The sequence below is a fragment of the Zosterops lateralis genome, assembly GCF_965231275.1.
Source record: "Zosterops lateralis genome assembly, contig: HAP1_HAP1_SCAFFOLD_49, whole genome shotgun sequence".
NCBI classification, from domain to species: Eukaryota; Metazoa; Chordata; class Aves; order Passeriformes; family Zosteropidae; genus Zosterops; species Zosterops lateralis.
This window is the reverse complement of record NW_028154614.1, coordinates 485,367-504,786: the sequence shown is the minus strand read 5'-3', so window position 1 is coordinate 504,786 and position 19,420 is coordinate 485,367. Positions and strand designations below refer to the sequence as shown.

General features: G+C 40.0%; 3 protein-coding genes and 1 pseudogene across 4 annotated transcripts in view; all 4 read left to right on the top strand.

Moving 5' to 3' along the window:
* Positions 1-19,420, top strand: part of LOC310923362 (serine/threonine-protein kinase PAK 3-like) — a 288,333-nt gene that overhangs the window by 80,942 nt on the left and 187,971 nt on the right. The window lies entirely within an intron of this gene.
* On the top strand, positions 3,024-9,288 carry LOC310923367 (beta-sarcoglycan-like; annotated as a pseudogene). Its single transcript has 6 exons — positions 3,024-3,056; positions 4,283-4,492; positions 5,276-5,461; positions 5,563-5,725; positions 6,239-6,370; positions 7,209-9,288. The product of its transcript is annotated as a beta-sarcoglycan-like (transcript).
* On the top strand, positions 10,063-15,046 carry LOC310923365 (leucine-rich repeat-containing protein 66-like). The gene is made up of 3 exons (XM_083885405.1): positions 10,063-10,946; positions 13,261-13,430; positions 13,958-15,046. The coding sequence occupies exons 1-3, from the start codon at positions 10,451-10,453 to the stop codon at positions 14,330-14,332; spliced, it is 1,041 nt and encodes a 346-aa protein (XP_083741531.1). The 5' UTR covers positions 10,063-10,450; the 3' UTR covers positions 14,333-15,046.
* LOC310923349 (uncharacterized protein) lies at positions 15,309-17,852 on the top strand (the record flags this gene model as incomplete). The annotated part of the gene is made up of 1 exon (XM_083885390.1): positions 15,309-17,852. The coding sequence occupies exon 1, from the start codon at positions 15,315-15,317 to the stop codon at positions 17,850-17,852; it is 2,538 nt and encodes an 845-aa protein (XP_083741516.1). The 5' UTR covers positions 15,309-15,314.

Here is a 19,420-nt window from a genome sequence, read left to right as displayed (position 1 = left end):
ACGAAAGGTGCGCAGACTGCGAAACAGCCTGGAACTGTAATCCGCAACGAACCCGATGGTTCGCTTGTCGCTTCCTGCGCCGCTGCAGGAATCAGGCGCTGACACTGAGGGGCCCCACGTTGGGCGCCACCCCTGCCGCCGTGCGCTTGCCCTGTGTGGCTAGCCCGGAGCGCACGTAGCAGTACACCTGATATTTGTGGTCCTCCACCTAGGCCAACGACCTGAGCTGCAGCCACGAAGCCGGTGATAAATGAGAGAAGGACTCTCCGGGAGCTTGGGGTCAGAGAAGTTTATTCCTGCCCGGGCACTCCAGGGAGAGCCCCGAGCAAACAAATGCACCGGCTTAAATACAACACAGAGTGGGTGTGGGGAAAGCGCAGAACAACCAATGAGCAGGAACCAGGGAGTGGCAAGGGTGAGGGGTGATCCAACCAGGAGTGACCAGGGAAAAGGCGGGAAGGGACCCAGCCAATCCCTAGGCCCAGGCCTCAGGGAGATTGGCATGGGGGGTGAGGGTGATGGACAGGGCCTGTGGCGGGAAGGACGGGCCAATCAGGGACTGTCTCCAGGGAGGGTACGCAGAGGGTTATATAACTTAAGTGGTAAACAACAAGATGGAGTCAGGGGAACAGGGCCCAGGGAAGCCATTTTGGGTACATAAAACTGGGGTACACTAAACTGAAATGTACATAAAACACAGACAAATGTACATAAAACTTTACAAACCCCAACATGCATTACTACATCTGTGTGGGCTTTCTTACTTAAAGCTACAATCACGACGTTTTCCCCCCTGTAATTACATCTTTCCAACCTTTCCTTACTGAATGCATTAGAATACTCATTTTTTAAGGTTCACATTTTTAATAGGCAAATGAACAATGCATCAGGACTTCTATCACTCAGATAATTCACTACTTGAGAAAACATACTCCTTTTCAATTATAAAGATGCTGCAACCACAAGTATCTCTAAAAGAAGAATCACAGAAATTATGAATCTGGGTTAAAATCTTTCAACAGTTATTAAAATAATAATCTAGCAGATTGTCGGATTAAAAGAAAAAAAACAAAATCTGGTTTTCCATATTAGCTGAAATAGCACATACAAGGAAAAGGCTCTTATCTTGCTTTGTCAGCAGTCACATGAAGTCTCCACGCAATTTCACCTGATTTTTAAGAGTTACAAACTGAAACATATACTACTGAAGGAGCAAAACCCAGAACTATGCCTAGGAAACAACAAAACTACATCACGTTCAGCAAATGCAGTTTTGAAAATTTTGCAATTTAAACTACACCTGCCAGAAGAATACACACTTTTTTACTTCCTTCCTTAATCTTTATCTGTAACCTGTGTATCACCTTCCACATAGATCACTCTCTAGGTCTTCAGGTTTTAATGACTCCGTATGGTTTTTACAAGCTTCCAAAAGAGCTGAAAATCCCACCCATGTGCCCATCAGCTTGTGTTTTGATCGCTGCAATATGCTTTCCTCGGGCCTTGGGGGAGCACTGTCAACCTGCTCACCTTCACAAGAACACAGCTACAAAAGTGCATTTTTCCAGCTCATTACAGCAACATAACACAGTGTTTCCATCTGCCAGCTCCTCTTTTCCTGCAACAGCAGCCTGAAACTGTTCATCTTCATTTTCCAAGACCTGAAAGACTATTCCCAACCAACTCATGATGGAGGGGTCAGCCCCCACTGCTGCTCAGCCCTCCTAAGGTCTACCTCACCATCCATTTGCAAGATTTTGAAATGCACGGCACTGTTCCTCCTCTGTGGTAGCTTTACCAGCTACTCTCAAACTCCCTAAAATTGTCCTTTGTCATGAATCCTGCAGAGAGTTACACTGGCTATGTAACTGTAACTCCTATCCAACCATAAAGTAAAAGAAAATAGCTGATTTTCCCTGGAAACGCTGCATCTCTTTCCTCACCAAGCACAGCACACAGCAGGTGGTTACAGGCTCCTGACCTGAGCACAAGCCCCATCTACATCCTGAAGGTACAGAAACCTGGGGATGCAGGAGTGAAAACTCTGTCACGATTTTCCACTGAGCAAAGTCACACCTGACAAGTTTCATGTTCCTCTGCCTCATCTTTCCCTAATTTCACACCTTCTCTATTTCTTCCACTGTTTCACCTCCTCAGTTTCCTGTCACTCCCTGGATTCCACTACATTCCCTCTGCAGCCGAAACTCTTCCCTCAGTCCCGTTCTGACCCCTCGGGGCCGTGTGGCCTTGCAGCAGCCTCTTTCCCCTCCCAGAAGGGCTGGGGTGCTGGATAGCCCGTTCTCCGCCTCAGCACCTCTTTCCCCCCCGTTCTCCTGCCCGTTTCTGGCCCACGGCCGGTTTCTCCTGAGCACAAGCCCGCCCCGGGTCCTTTTCACCTGCCGCTCTTTTACTCCAACGCTCTCTCCTGTTTAGAGCCAGTGTGCCTCAAACCTCACTTTCAACCTCCGGCCCTTGTTTTCAGGGAGCCTCGCCATGGGCAAAGAGGCAAAAAGCCGGGGCTGGCACTCAGAGGTGTGTGAGGGGCGCCAACCGCAGGGGCGCGGGACGGGGCCCAAACCGGCCACTGCAATGCCCGGCGCCGGCCGCCCCGGCCCGGGAGCGCCAGCACCCACCTCGTAGTCCTGATGCCAGCTCTCCAGCTTCTCCTGCAGCTCCCGGGCGCTCCCCGCGCCCACCAAACTCTTTAAGTCTCTGGCCATGGCAGGATGTTAGCTCGCTCTTGGGGGTGTTGCGTTGACTCGATGTCGCTCCGGGAGCGCTCCTCGGGCGGCGCGGGTCTACCAGCGATGGTACAGCCGGCCCGGTGCCCCTGCCCCGGGCCCGTACGGCCGCGATGGTGATGTACGGCCGGCGGCGGCGGTGCCACGGTAACGGAGAGGGGCAGCGAGGAGCGGGTACGGCCCGCGGCCGCCAGGTGACGCTGCCGGGTAACGGCAGCGGGCGCGGGGACCCGCTGCGCGGAGCGGCACCAGGGGGCGCCCGCGGGCCCCGCGCGGCGGCGGCGGGGCAAGATGGCGGCGGCCGGCCCCGAGCAGGTCCGTACGCGGCGGGACACGGGCACGGGAGGGCGGCGGCGCCGTCCCCGCTGGGGTCAGGGGGGACCGGGCCCGCGGTGAGCGGGCGGGACCTGCTCGGCCGGGGAGGGGAGAGGCGGCCCGAGGCTGCTGTCCGGGCGGGGCGGGGCGGGGCGGCCCGCAGCGGCGCCGTGCTGCCCGAGGCGTGGGTGTGCCACAGACGGCAATGGTGCGTGCCCGGCACTGCACTGAGGCGCAGGGTTCTGGCCGGGGCGGGAGGCGGCGGGTGCCCCGGGGCCCGCAGGTCGTGTGTGCTCTGCAGGGCCACACGGGGCCCGAACATCTCCATAAACTTGTCATGTCAAGCACCTTTCTCAGTACTATCTCTTAGCTCTTCAGCAGCAGAAGAAAACACGGTGTTGCTACTTCAGCGTAGACGTGCAAGTGCAGTCACTTAAGTGTAGCTTTAGGATTCAAGTGAACAAACTTAATTCCGTCCAAAAGATCAAGCTTCTTCTTTGAACATGTGAATCCCTAAATAACAAACCGTTCCGTTTTGGACAGCTACAAAAATACATTAAAGATTTTTTTTCACTACGAATATGTACAAGAGTTTCCTCTATTAATTTGTTACATTGAGAGGAAATCCCTTACAATGTCATAACTTCAGATTATTACACGAAAGCCACTCCGGCCAAGTTCCCCATGCCAGGTGTGAAGCCTCACAGTATCTTTCTCGATGCTGCATGCAAGCAACAGGAGTTGAATGCAAACTCTGTACTGTCAAACTAATTTAAAAACTGTATCCACCATGCTCTTCTTGAATAGTCACTGAGAGTCTACCACATATGAGCACGGAGGGAACTAAAATCCTGTGTACTGGCAGATGACGTGCAGGATTATGTCCTGTATCATCTCTGAGAGGTAAAAACTTGATGAATTTCTTGGTAGCTGGTTTTAGGTTTTTAACTGTAACAATATAATTAATAATTCCCATCTGCCATGATAAATATTAAAGTCATATATTGTCTGAAAGTATCTGGATTTTAAATTTAGTCATTATGTTAGCAGAGGTTGCTGTGGTTCTAAGTGTGTATTCTGACAGCAAGGTGGCAGACGGAAAAATTATTCTCAACATAATATCCAGTATATTCCACCAGTCAGTTTACATTGTTTGCATACATATGTGTGTGTCATTGTAGCTAATTTACGTGCCTTTTGAAGCTAACCCATGCCCTGTGTTACAGCAAAGCTCTAACGGCCCGGTGAAGAAGTCTATGCGAGAGAAGGCTGTGGAACGCAGGAACGTTAATAAGGAGCACAACAGCAACTTCAAAGCAGGATACATTCCAATTGATGAAGACCGTCTCCATAAGACAGGGTTACGTGGCAGGAAAGGCAACTTGGCCATATGTGTGATTGTTGTTCTTTTTATTTTGGCCGTCATCAATCTGATTGTGAGTATAATAGCTATAGCGTAAGTAACATTAGGTCGTGTTTCATTCTGACAGTTCACTAAAAAAATAAAACTTCCAGGATGGCCAAGGACTTATAATGTACTGAAGGAGATTCCCACTTTTCTTTCTTTTTAGTTCTTTTGTAGTCTGAGCAAGATTAGATGGAAGAATGGTGTCAATTCAGGCACGGTTATTTCGGTTATCATGGTCACCCCATGAGAAGTGTTACTAGTACATATGAATTCAGGATATATGGCATATAAAATATGGTTATATTTTACATTACAGAGCTGTATGTGAACATTTAGAATTAACTAGGTACTGCACTTTAAAACTTCATTGTTCTAATAACCACATTTTTATTGCTTGGTCAATGAGAAATAATAAATTATTTTTTGTAATTGCACATCCATCTCTGAGGATGCATTCTTGCAGTTCAACGTTAAGTATATACTAAGCTGAACTGTTCAGGAAATCTGTTTAGTCAGTGGTTACCCTTAAACAAAAGAAAGATGTAACTGTGGATGCAATTTAACATTTTATATATATAGAAATAATTTTAGCTACTGTTTCTAATAAGTCTAAAAAGAATTTTAAATGCTTTTCATAATTAAATGTGTTATGATGTTTTCAATAGGAACAGACTACAGTAAACTCATACTTAAACCTCACTTAAACATTGACATTAATAATTGTTCAAATAAAACATCTAATTAATACAATAATTGTGGTAGGAAGATCCGAACAATCAACATGATGATTGAAAATGTGTTTCTCTTTCAGATTACCCTGGTTATCTGGGCAGTGGTAAGAATTGGTCCCAATGGTTGTGACAGTATGGAATTCCATGAGAGTGGCTTACTGCGGTTTAAGCAAGTGTCTGACATGGGTGTTATACATCCCTTATATAAAAGCACTGTAGGAGGGAGACGGAATGAAGACTTGGTGATCACTGGGAATAATCAGCCTGTAAGTTATAACATGAATTGAAAGTTTGTGAGCAACACTAGAGAATTACACTCACATTGCTAATTTGAAACATCATTAAGTTCATGACTTTGTTTCTGAAGATTGTATTTCAGCAAGGAACAACCAAGCTTAGCGTGGAAAAAGACAAAACTTCTATTACCAGCGATATTGGCATGGAATTTGTTGACCCACGAACAAACCCATGAATTTCATCTGCCAAATGGAGTTAAAATATTGAATGTACAAAAGGCCTCTACAGAGAGGGTATGTCTCTTATCTTTTGTAAGTAATAAGAATACAGCCCATTGTTTGTTTGTGTAAAAGTAGAGTTGGGTTAGTGGTTTTATAGAGGGTTGAGTGTGCCTTTGGAAACACTGAGCAATCGTGTTGCAGAAAAACCACTCACAACTATGAATACACAGGAGGAACAGGTTAAGTGAAAATGAGGGGTAAATTTACATCATCTGTCTTAACAGGAAGCCTGTATTTGGTACAAGTGTTAGCTGTGTATCTCATAAAATTGTCATATAAATTTGTTTTTTTTTATACAAGAAAAATTAATTTCACATACCTTCCAAAATTCACTGATCTTGTTTTGAAACTGAATGTGGGAAATAACAAATATGCAGAAGCTAATGGCAGAAGGGCAAAAAGTACATTCAAGGTTTTTATTACATTGCACAGCACTACTCTTAAGGTAATTAAAGTTACTCAGACAAATGCAAGTAGCACATTTTCATTAAGGTGTAATACAGCTTTTTTTGGTTATGTTCTTAGATTACCAGCAATGCAACCAGCGATCTAAACATAAAGGTTGATGGTCGTGCCATTGTCCGGGGAAATGAAGGTGTTTTCATCACAGGCAAGACAATTGAGTTTCGAATGGGTGGAAACATGGAACTTAAAGCAGTAAGTATTTCAAATTAAAGCAATTCTTCTAACAGCTTAGTTTCAAATCTAGGCTGATAGTAAACTGATGTAGCTTTATGTCATTTCAAATTTTATAAAATTACTCATGCACAGAAGTCATTTGGATTTAAATAGATGGTTTATTACTTTGCAGTTAAGTAGTGGTTGAATAGTTCCAGGTAATATTGATTTACCACTATTAAGACACCAAAAACCTACAATGCAGTTAAAGCTAATATATTGGCCTCTGTACTGGCATGAATACCAAAGGAAGTTAATCTCCTCTGAAAGCTTAACCAGGGATGGCAATGTTTGTCAGAAGAGCAGAGCATATAGTTTGGAGCATTCTGTGCTGCTGCTCTAAGATTCACTGGCATTTCTTTAAGATTTTTGGAGATTAAGATGGTAGTATATATAGAACGATGGAAAAAAAGGATAAAAATAAAGGTATATGCACTTTCAAATGTGAATGAATTTCATGCATGAATTCAAACACTCTTTCCTGTTTCATGTCCATATTTTATATTTACTGCATTTGCTAATAAGAATGTAAAGTGGAAAGTCACCCTACTGCTGTCTTTCTCAATATCGATACACCACTGAAATAGCAAAGTACATTGCTGTATATAGTCAAGAAATCCACAGGCATTGCTGTAATTGTTATTAAAAAATTAAACATTTGCATACATACCTTTTTTTTACTGTTGATTCTACAGCCATCCTAGACGTGTTATTTATCCATTAAACCAGCTTGTCCTTCTCAAAAACAATATGCCTTATTTACATTAGAAGTTGTAATTCTACAACTTCTTTTTTTTTTTTCCTGTCTCCTTACTAGGAAAACAGCATCATCCTGAACGGAACTGTGATGGTCAGCCCGTCACGACTGCCAAGTTCTTCTCACGGGGAACAGTTCAATAACGGCAACTGGCTGCGCTTCAAGCTGTGCATGTGTGCGGACGGGACGCTGTTCAAGGTTCAGGTGACAGGGCACAACATGGGCTGCCAGACCTCTGTCAACCCCTGTGGAGCCACGCACTGAAAGAAACTGCTGCAGGGACAGGTCTCCTCCGTGTTTACACATATTTGTATGAAGTAATTGCATGCCTTCAAGGGTTTCTTCTTTTGCAGCAGTTTATGCTAACATTTCTTACACTGTATTTTTAAGGAAAGGCTGTTACAGTCAGCAGTATTAGGTCATCATCCTGTTAGCTGCAGTACTGGCACTGAATCTATAAGCTTTCAGTGTACGTGCATACTGAAGTACCTTCTCGAATTGGGATCAGTAGAATATATGTAAAAGAACATGATCTTGGCAACACCTCTACTGCCTACAGTAGTCTCTTGAGGAGGTTTTTGTCCTGTCTCAAGACCTTGAAGACTGCTGAGAATATAACCACAGTCTGAAGTACTTCAACACGAATGTCAACTTTTTGTTGAAAATAGATTCTCCTAGGATGGCTGAAGTGGCAGACTTTTCTCTGCTTTCTTGTTGATACATTGATTTACCCCAAACTTAGGTGGTTTACCAGATGTGTACTGAGGGGTAATGCCAGATTCACTTAAAAATATCACATGATTTCTGCCATGTATTCTCATGTTATTAAAAAAACTGTGCTATCATAAATAATATTTGCAAAGTAATACTGAGTATGGAAATGTAACTTGAATTTTGAAGTAGTCTTGCAGTTATTGAAGTGTTGCTTGAACTTCCATTCTGTCTGTGCAGTTAATGCATTCTGCAGTTGTTTAATTTATGTGAAATACTTACAAAATGTGTTTATATTAGAAGTACGTTTTTAAAGATGTACTTACAACTTGCTTACTACCCAAAAATAGTGTTTTCCGAGGTGCTCTAATGTGAACAGTGTCTGAGTCCATTACTCGATAGGTAATAATCTAAGCTTAACTGTTGCAGCAGTGTCTGAGGTCAGTTCTCTCCTTCCCCATAATTTTCAGTACTGATGCATTACTGAAACATCGGAATTAAATTCTGAAGTTAAACTGCAGTTTTGTAATTCTAAACGTGATGGGAGGACATCAGACTATGTGTATCAGAATTTGTCAACAGTGAAACTATGGTGAACTGGGGCCTGCTGCAGCCTTCCAGTGGCATTTGCAGCAGTGATGTGTTTTGAGCTAAAAATAAACCAGCTATTTATAAGATTCTTTCTTTCCCCACCCCATGTATTTCTTCAGTTTAAAATAGCTTGGTTTAGCAGTAGCGTCAAGTAATCTTAATATTGGAGGTCTCAAAAAACTGTTTGTAACAGCTTTTTGACAAGATTTTTGATAAGCACACCCTTCATTACCTTCAAGTTGCATGAGTTTTGCACATTAACTTCAGAACTGATTATTTGTTACATGAAGGTAAACCATCTACCCTTGTTTTACAGTGCTTAAAGTACGTAGGATTCCATAAAATACAAATCAGCTCCTGCTGTAACAAGAAATTCAACTCTAAGGCCCCAATTTCTGAACTTCATGGAAGGCAGTAAACGCTCATGCAGAACGTGTATGGGTGGAAGTGGTTGCTGGAGGGATATTCATAAGTCAGGCATTACAGCACATGGGGGAGGTCAGAGGAGTTGTATTTCTCTCACTGCTCAAAGGCAGATTTTGATGCTCAGTAGTTGTTGGGGGTTTGGGGCTGGTCAGCAGTGGAGCCGTTCTGACAAAATCAGAATAAGCAGAATATAATGTAGCAAAAACCACTGAGTTCTCACACTAAAGATTACGGGGAAGTACTAACATTTTGCATACTGTCTTTATGGACCTCAGACTTTTATCAGAGATAATAGTTACTAAACACTTTAACACACATTTTGCTGCTTTACACCCATCTTTGCTGCTAAGCGGTAACTCAATTTCTGTTACAGTTAAAAGGAGGAAATAAACTAACATTTTTCAAATTGTCACTCATGCTAATGGCAGCTTGTCACTTTCTGTATACAAATGGAAACACAAAATATAAAGAGCAGTATCCTCAAAGCTGACATACATCTTGAAAATGCCTTGGTCAACTAGATTACACACGTATTAAAGCTCTTCTCTGATTAATACTGACATGTCTATATGCTAGTATTGGATTCCCATAATTATCAAGAGTTCTTTTTAAAATACTGTGTGCAATGTACAGCTGAAAGATTTTGTCACAAAGGTACTCTTAAATCATGATCTGCAGAATTTTTTTTCAAGTGTGGATTTTTTTTTGTCAAAATGTAGCAAAACCAGTCATAAAAATACCAAATGAAATAAATTATCAAATTTGCTAGCCACTATGTATTGTTAATATATTTTACATTTATATTACGCAGTTTGATAAACGTTGGCACCACACATGCCTTCTGTTGAGCATTTATTTATCTTCTAACTGCCTAAGGTACATTTTTCTGTATGTATTAAAAGCATAGAGTAGAACACTGTTTATTTCAGTCCCACAGATGCACTTAAGATTTTTTGTGTATAAAGTGCATTCTACATGCCTGTGTAAAATGCTATACTGGGTACGCTGAAACAACTTGCATGTGAAGAGTTCTCACCATCTCTAAGTGTGGTGGTTGTTCCAATGGGTGAAAGGCTGTAGAATTTCAAACGTTTGTTTTGAAATAATACAATAAATTTTACAATGCAGCTGCTGTTCAGAAGTGTTTATTTTAAGAATATGAAGAATGCGTAAGAAACTGGAAGTATAAAAATTGTTCCACACCCCTTTGTCATAGATTGTATGTGGTGGACTTTGCTTAGTGTAATTGTGTGCAGTACCTGAAGCAGAGTTCAAAAGTCTCCACTGTTGTTAGATCTCAAGCTCCCAAGAAGCTGTGTTTCTCGACAAAAGGCTGGAAAAGAAAAAAAGGTTCTAATTGTTTTTTGGGATAGATGGAGGGAGGGGGAGGTTACCAGTTTATTAATGTACTTTTTGAAAATAAGACTCCATTCTATTTAATGCAGAATGTTGGTAATGCTGTGGTTATTTGGTGTTGATTTTTTAAAATGTTTTTTTAAATGTCAAACTACATTTACTTTCTGTTCTTGTTGTGCTGAATTTAACCATAATTCTACATTTTAGATTTAGATACTATGGATAACCTTCACTTGCATGTCATAGCTGTGGTCCTTTACTTTAATCTTCCTGGATCAGTGGGAACCAAGTCACAGCGTATTCTTCCTGCTACACATCACCGTTCAGAGTGCCACTGGGATGGGCAGTTCTTACTGAATTGCTCTTTTACCAGAATATCTACTATTCCAGAAGATATATCAAAAACAGCAGTAACAGCTGATTTGAGTTACAGTAATATTAGAACTTTTGTGTGCTCTGATGGAAGAAATGAAGAGTGGATGCTAAAACACCTGAACCTCAGTAACAACCTGCTTTCCGAACTCACTTTAACTACTTGTACAAATTTACCCATTTTAGAAACTCTAAACCTCAATGGTAATGCCATCCACACCCTCACACTGGATATGCCTACACCTGCACACGGGTCTAAAAAGTACAGCATTGTTGATCGTCTCCTGCCTGCTTTGAAAGTACTGTCAGTTGAAAGAAATAATCTTAATACAGTTCCAAGAGGTAAGCATTTCAAAAATCTTTAAGGACTTGACTCCCAAGGGGTAGGTTGGTTTTGGATATAATTTCTATACCTTACTGAATCTAGAGTGTGACTTTCCCAATTTATTATGCTTAAGGTGAGGGAAAGTTTCACTGGCAAATATAGAGGTAGAAGTAAATCAGTTGTTTGTTTACTTTATTAGGTTTTTTAATAGTCTTAGCAACTGTACTGTGTTAATAGTAGTCAAATATAACTGGAGCAGTATTCTTGCTTGTTGTATAGAAAGGAGAATAAGGATCTTTGGAAAAACATCAGCCTCCACATTCCAGTTGTGAACCTTAAAGGTCAAAAAAATTACAGACTATGAATTTCATACTACCCTTCAGAAGGAAATCAACACTATTAAATAAAACTTCCTGCAGTTTCAGTATTTCAGAGACAGGAAAATATATTTTGTTCATTCCAAACAATTTTGCTCAGTACCTTTAATACTCAATCACAGTGACACCTTGGTGTAACAGGAGAGGGCTGTAAGGTTTCAAGAGATTTTGAGAAAGGCTTTGCTGGTCACTGAACTATGCTGGGAGCTTAACCTTTATGCAGGGATGATTCATAGTGGCCAAATTATTTAAATGAAGCAGAAGCTACCAGATGAACAATGCTGTCCTATACAATATGTTGAATTTATTGATGTCTGATAACACCATCAGATTCATTAGAGTTTGAAAATACAGGACAAGTGATGACAAAAATACCACTTACCCCACAAAGTCACGCAAAGATGATAATATATTTTCCCCTACACAGGGTCATAAAAGTTCTGTTCTCCTTTTATGCTGTTAAATAATTCTCTGGCACAAAGAAAACCCATATCACTTAATGATTTTGTCGTGTTTGTACAGACAAGGTATCTATATAGACAGTATAAAAACCTTACATTATAAAATACATTGATGAAGATTTGATTTGGTTTTATAGATAAATATGACTGCCCATTAAAAGATGCCTTAGAAGGTCAGTCAGATGAATCCTCTTCTATAAGAGACTCAAATTTTTTAAGTTCAAATTGCTGTGCATGGTACCACCATACTTTAAGTTATACTTTAATCCTATATTCATTTAAATACATGTTCAAAACATTCTTCTTGTCCAGAATACTTCACTGAAATTCTGAGGTTTAAGCTCTGGAAAGAAAACACAAACAGCAGTTCTACAGCAGAGGTTTCCCACAGAGAAACCCTTCTCCCAGCTCCCCAGGAGTGAGGCTGCTGCCATACCAGTGTATATTTTTGGCACAAGCTTAAATTCAGGGAAGTAGCCACAGTACAATTCCTCACACAGGTGCAGTGATGAATTTATGAACTTACAGAACTTCTGTATGCCTTTCCTATCACCCACCTCTAGTTTTATACAGGAATGAATCATTCCCTCTGCTTTTCACAATAAACCCGAAGATCAATTACTCTGCAAACAGAGCTGCTGGCTGAGAAAAGCTAGTTCTGGTAAACAAGGTGACACCAAGGGCAAAATTGTTAAGAAGTAGCAGCTTCTCAACAATGCCCAAAAATCACTTTAGAGTGACACTGTGGTGCTGAACACTCATCATCAGTGGGAATGCTGAGTGTTCAAACGTCTGCCTCTCCCTTGGGCCTTGCAGGCTGGAGCTTCAGGGCTGCCTTCACAGCACCTCAGAAAAATGAGGTGTCTCCAGCTACCAAGTGTTCTGATGTAACGTGGATGTTATTGTAACTAGGATACACTGAAGATTATACTGCCATGCTTCATAATTCACAGGCAGACGGGCACAAGCAACAACATGGTTTTGTTTTCATTTCTTTTACATCCTAAGAATATAGTTCAAATAATTCCACAGATGAAAAACTCCCATGAAACCACCCATGCAAATGGATAGGAGATACTGTATCACCTTCTTCATCTTTATCTTTTACTTACAATTAACATATTAGGAACTTGTCAACTCAATATATTTTACCCTTTTCACATTCCTTTCCTACCTCTAGTTCTCCAGAGAAGCTTGCGCAAAGTACAGAGATCAAAATAATTTTGATAGCACAAAGAAATGCTAGTGCTTTTATGAAAGTGTCAGTTTTTAAGACATTCATTAACGGAATATTTTAATGTGCTAGCTGTTGATTCTATGCAGCTTTTAGAATGGGACAACCACTGATCAGGAAAGGCATAACACAAAGGCTGCAGCTACTCATTGCAATAGTGGAATGGAAGGAATTTTGTTGCAAAGCATTTTATAAAGACACTTGATGCAGTTGGGAAAACAAGACTATAAAATGTAAAATAGGTTTTTTTTCTTCCTAGGACTAGGCCTCCTGCAGTCTTTACAAACTGTCCATATGTCATCCAATGCCATACAACATATTGACCCAAAAGATTTTCAAAACTGTTCACAGCTGAAGGACATTGACCTGCGAAACAACAAGATAACTAAAATTCATCCAGATGCCTTCAGAGATCTCAACAAATTACAGGTTGTAAAGCAATACAACTGTTAGAATATTTTATTTTAATCATTAAAGATATTATTTACCAACTATTAAGCATGATTATATGATTCTTATTATAATACTAGTGTATAAATAAAAAACTAGAGCAAATGGCGAAAATATTTTTTTATATTTGCTTTTTACATGTAGGAAAACACATGCTAAAATGTACAAGATACAACCATAAATTCACAATTTCTCTATGCCACAAACCAATCTATAACTGCCTTAAACACATACATGTCCCCTTCTACCTCCATCCCTTCCATGGCAAGAGCCCTGCAGCTCCCTATTCACACAAAGGTAAGTCTACAATGGGAGAATTCTAAACACCACAATTTAAACTTTTCATCTGCATTAAAAAGCTTAGATCAACATTATTGAAATCCTAAGCAGATGTATTGTTCATAGAACTACAGAAGTGCTTGTACACTAAAACACTGTTGTAAGATGTTGGAATAAGGATTCCATTGTGAGCCTTATCAAATTAATTCTGAATTATTTCCAAATAGGTTTTGGATCTCCGTGGAAATGCTCTGACAATCCCTCTACCACAGATACTACTCAGTTTGAACTTTTTTCAACTTGAAGTGTATTTGTCAAAGAATGCCTGGATATTTAACTGCAGGCTAAATGCTTTTAAACATTTATTTCATTTTGTCTTTGACTCCACAAGGAAAAAATGGAGCCTTTCATACAATAAGTCTGCCAACAACTCCCAGAAACCTCTGCTGTATCTTTCAAGTTTCCATTTAAACTGCAGGGACGAAGTTTTGGTCAAAAGGGCCACAGTCCCAAAAGGGACATCAGTGCTGACCTGTAACTTGGACAACATAAGAGGTATGTATATCAGGCACTCCATCCAAATGCTGCTAAAATCCAAATGAATGCAGAATAGTCAAATAAATCTGGTTTTTAAAAGTATGTTTCTAAAGACACTGTTTAAAAATTACTAAGTAACAGTTTAACATGCAAAAATATTTCATAAGAAAGTAGTATTCTGCTTAGAATATTTTAAAGTTAGGTTTACTGACTCTTGATCTCCTTCCTTACATCAAAGGAGGAAGTGATGCCAATTAATATACAAGTAAGTTTCAGTAAGTAATGCATTGCAAACGTATTGGTTCATTTTGGACTGAACAAAGGGCCAAATAATGGGATGGCACTTCTGAAGCATGTAGAAAACCAAGAAGGATGCAACAGTTTTCAGTGTTCAGCTAGAGCAAAATAAAATGAAAGTTTATTTGCAGAGAAAAAAGATTTCTATTTCTTCTAAAAACATACAGCTACCGTAGCACACACTTCGCTTACATTTAAAATTAATAGAGATCATTGAGGGTATAAGTAACAAAACCTATAGAGCCAAGATTTACCACACAGATTGAAAACTAAGACCAAACTTAGACCAGAAGGTGTATTTGTCACGAGCCATAAGGCAAAATGGTTTAACTTTAAAGGGCTAATAGCACTTGGAGGTGGTAAGGCTTTCCCCTGGGAATACTTCATCCCCAAAAGAAAATATCAGAAATGCCACCTGCTTTGTCTGCTTACAAAAAGAGTCACAAAAACCTGGATAAACATCAGCACACTGGACTGCAGCAAAACTTAGCTGGGAACAAAAGCTGTTCCAAAGACAAAGCCAAAAATACAAATTGTAAAGTCTGCAATTAAGACCCCGTATGTAGTGTGTTTTTAGATGGCAGGCAGTGGGCACAGGCCCGCAATATGGTTTAACAGGCTTTGTACCATGTCAAATTATTCGGGATGGATAAAAGGAAAATGGGGTTTATAATAAACGGTTAAAATTATGAGAGATAGTCCAGTGTACATTCTTAAAAACATCACTGGACCCTGCAAACCAAGTACACTATGCTTTTAACAAAGACTGAGTTTGTATTTTCTTTCATTTCAGGCAATGGAATCTCTTGGTGGACACCTAAGGGCAGAATTTCAAAAAATCAGAGTCTTCCTCATATGACACTGGATAAAATGAATAATTTAGTGATACACAATGCTGAGAAAACTGCTGAAGGATTATATTTGTGTCTTTTCAATACAAGAAAAGAGAAGTATCTCATTTACAGTATAGAGGTGAACGAAGAAGTTTCAGCATTGTTGGTTAGAAAAGCCAGGGACACTAACACTGGTTTTAGGCAGAACGAAACACAGCCAAACTTTGCACTGGCTGTCTCCCTCTCTGTGGTCATTACATTTCTTTGTGCTTTTTGTCTGGGTGCTTTTGCTAGACCCTACCTGGAAAGACTTTGGAGACTCATGCGCAGGAACAAAAATTCAGGTTCAGAACAGACATATTCTAATCAGGCTTTTTCAGATGAAACCTTGAGCAGAGAGCCTTCTGCAAGCAAGCCAACAAATACACAGCATAATACATTGTTTTGTGATGAGCGTTCTTTAAGAAACACACAGATTTTTCCTACAGAAACTTCTACTGTGTATCAAAATTTTTCTGGCAATGGTGTACATTCACCAAATCCCAAAGCAGAGTACCAGAAACCAAGCAATACTGAGATCAACATGAAGAAAATACCAGTGTTTCCAAAAGTCCAAACTAGTATAGACAGTAATGAAAGTACAGATATTTATGATACTGGACTATTTTTTTTAAGGACAGATTACCGGAACAGCAATGCACAAACACCAAACAGGAAAGTAAGAAACAACTCTGGTCTGCTGCAGTCTGAGATCACAAAAGCTACACCAAGTGCTCCAGAAAGAAAAGGTATTGTTTCACATAATGAACCCAGGCACACGAGAAAATTTAGGCAGGGAATGCAAAGCCGTGAAGAACAACTTGGTCTAAATGGCAACAAAAGTATACCTAGTGATATTGTACATTTTATTTCACCCAGTAGCTCCAGAAGAGATGCAGATATTGAGAATTTAAGCATCTATGAAATAATAGAAAACTCTCCCCTTACAAAGCATGACTGTAAAATGATATATTCAGATGAAAAAAATGCTTCAGCTGATGTATTTGGTGACAGCTCTTCAGCTGAAGGGATTCCATTCACAATGAGTGACTGTAGTTCTTTAGCAGACTTTGAACTGGAACAGCCTGATGTTAGTGACAACCTGCCAGTCTATCAGTCATCACTAGATGAAACGAATACAGACAGTGGAACTGAGAAGTTCGCAACACCGCCAGAGTCTCCAACCATTACTGCTGAACTTCAGCAGATTTGGAAAAATCAAGAAGAGAACAGTGCCTATTATTTTGAAACCACTATTAATTATGGATCAGACACCACCATGTATGAAACAGCATCCCCTCATTCTGATAAAGGCAGTGGTCACATAAGTGTGTCAGATCCAGATACAGTCAGTTCTTCAAGTCAAGAAATTCCAGATACATTTGATTATTTTACTAATGCAGAGTCAACAGCACAAAACTCTATTTCTGATTCTCTCTACTGTCAAAGTACAGATTTTGGTAACACGGTACTTAAGTTAAAACATTTTCCCACATATGACACAGAGAAAACTTCTGAAGAGGATGGACTGCAGCTGTCTCTGCTTCCCAGAGAACCACAGCATTCCCTCAGCTTCAGTCACACGGAACAGAAAGACAATGCACCAGCAGGAAGTACAGAAGACAATGCACCAGCAGGAAGTACAGATGAGGACATAGCCAGGAAGTCCCCTGAAAAGAATGATGGTGAAGCAGACATTACATTAAGAAGAAACATGAGTACATCTGAGGACAGTGGCTTTATTTTTGCTCCTATTGATACTGGCTTGAATGAAGTTGTAAAAGAACCATCACCGCTACATTCCAGCAAAGAATCATCTCTTCAATTGCTACCTGAACACACATTTGAAAAACATTTCATGTTTGTTACAAAGCAAGATGACTTGCTACCACAGGTGAAGCAGGCTTGTGCAGATAAAATGCAAGGAGGTTCTGATGAGAAAAATTCTGATGGATTCACAGAATTACAGGATACCAGCAGCTGCAGTCTGCCTGATGAAATGCAGACTTGTAATCCTACGGCAGATCTGCTTCATCTTTGTAATTCTTCAGAATTCACAACAGATGATCACTTCCAACTGGATCAGAGTGATGATGAGGATACATATTCGTTCTCAATCCCACAAGGTTTCTTCAATGAAAGTACACCATACAGTTCATGTTCCTTCCCACAAAAGCCTACAGGAAATACAATCTCTGAAAGCACTGATTCCAGCAAGATGAAGGATCATACTACTTTGACAGAACTGGAGAACCATTCTGATACAACTGTAGAACACATCCAAAATTCCAGTGAAAATCTCAACCAAAGAAGTCAGACAGATTCAGGACAGGAACAGTTTTTTGTTAAGAAGAAAAGAGCATTTGATGGATTTGCTAATATTTTGCAAAGCAGAAGAACAAACTTCAGTAGTTGAAACACAAAATGGTAATACTAAGCTCCCACAGTGTTTATGTCATTACAGCAGGTGCAAACATTATTTTGTTTTAAAGTGAAATTACTTCTGTTTAGAAGGGTACTCGTAAAAAACCCAATAACAGACTTTATAAAAAGCTACTCTAGAATATTAATAAAGCTGTTGCTGAATTATATTTACTTTCTCATTATTGGTAGTTGATACTAATATATCACTTCCCTTGGAATTTTCTTCAGATACTCACTCTTTTGTCCTTTTGTCTAAAATAAATGCAAATGGAAATATACATTATATACTATTGTGTTTTCTTATGGGACTCAACCTATACAGTGAAATGGTACATACTACTGTCTCCTGCTTTTTGAGACAGATTTGTGGATTGTCTCTGAATTCCCAGTGTTGCAAAGATAAATAAAGTCCAATAAGTATTCAATTACATTTCAAAAATTTCTTTTTAATCTGGCAGAAGAGAGAAAACCACCTTTCTCAAAGAAACAGAATAGAATTCAATTCTTGCAGAAACATCAGTTATAGAAATGTAGCTATAATGAGACATCACCCAAAGTTTGCAGATGTGGTGACATAGGCAGGGTAATTTAAAAAAAAAAAGACAAAGGATCCTATACCCACTTGAGAATTTTACTTAAGAGAGGAAAATCAAGAGCAGTTCAAAACTGCTATTTTAGAACATCAGTAGCCAAAAGATAGCAAATGTAAGGTAAAATTATCTCTGTATATAGCCCAAGGCCCTTTCAACAGACTCAGTACCACTGATGCAGTCCTTGAAGGGAAATGTCATCAGGAAAGGGAGCAGACTCAGCTCTAGGAAAATGCAGGAAGCTGGCTACAACTCTGGGAAAACTCTCACAAAGACACAATTAACTCCTAAAACTCCAAACAAAAGGAACACATTTCAATTCCATCACAAGACGAGCAAGTCCAATGGCACACTACATCACTGAAACTACCTTTAAAGAAAAAACTAAGAACAAAGAGCCATTGCCAGCTTTCATTAAAGCTCATTATACACACTAATTCTTTGTGGTCAAAACAACTTTAAAAACGCAATGCTTGAAAAAAGCACTGACTTGGTATTTTGGTATCTATGGGTCTTCAAACACCATTAACAGTTTTCCAAGGCCTGTCACCTTTTGGCTGTTGCAGCCGCTAACATGTTAAGAAATCTAACTGTACAAGTAAGGCAATTTTGTGAATCACAGGGGAAAAAAATCCACTCTAGTGCTCTATTGATATCTCATATACTGAAATGTTTTGTCATTTCCTTGTGCAACAGTCCAACAGGATTTCAAAATATATACTGGAATATTATTTTTCTCATCTTTTTCTGACCATGAGAATGCTTCAGAGGTGAGGCAGACAGTACACCACTTGTGAGAAGCTGCAGGATTTCTAAGATTCCCTTTATTCCATAAAGTTTACTTTGTCAGACAAAGTAAACTCACTCCTCTATAGTCGGATTTTAACATGTGGCAAAGTATTCATTCGTACCTGTGCCTTATCTTGCCACTGTCCTTTGCTACTCATCTCTCCATTATTACCACCACATC

What these genes read in the sequence shown, in the direction of transcription:
- LOC310923365 (XM_083885405.1), top strand. Translation starts at nt 10,451, where the DNA reads ATGGATAACCTTCACTTGCATGTCATAGCTGTGGTCCTTTACTTTAAT. An exon ending in TCTTAATACAGTTCCAAGAG is followed by an intron (nt 10,947 to 13,260) that starts GTAAGCATTTCA and finishes TTTTCTTCCTAG; the next exon opens with GACTAGGCCTCCTGCAGTCT. An exon ending in GAGATCTCAACAAATTACAG is followed by an intron (nt 13,431 to 13,957) that starts GTTGTAAAGCAA and finishes ATTTCCAAATAG; the next exon opens with GTTTTGGATCTCCGTGGAAA.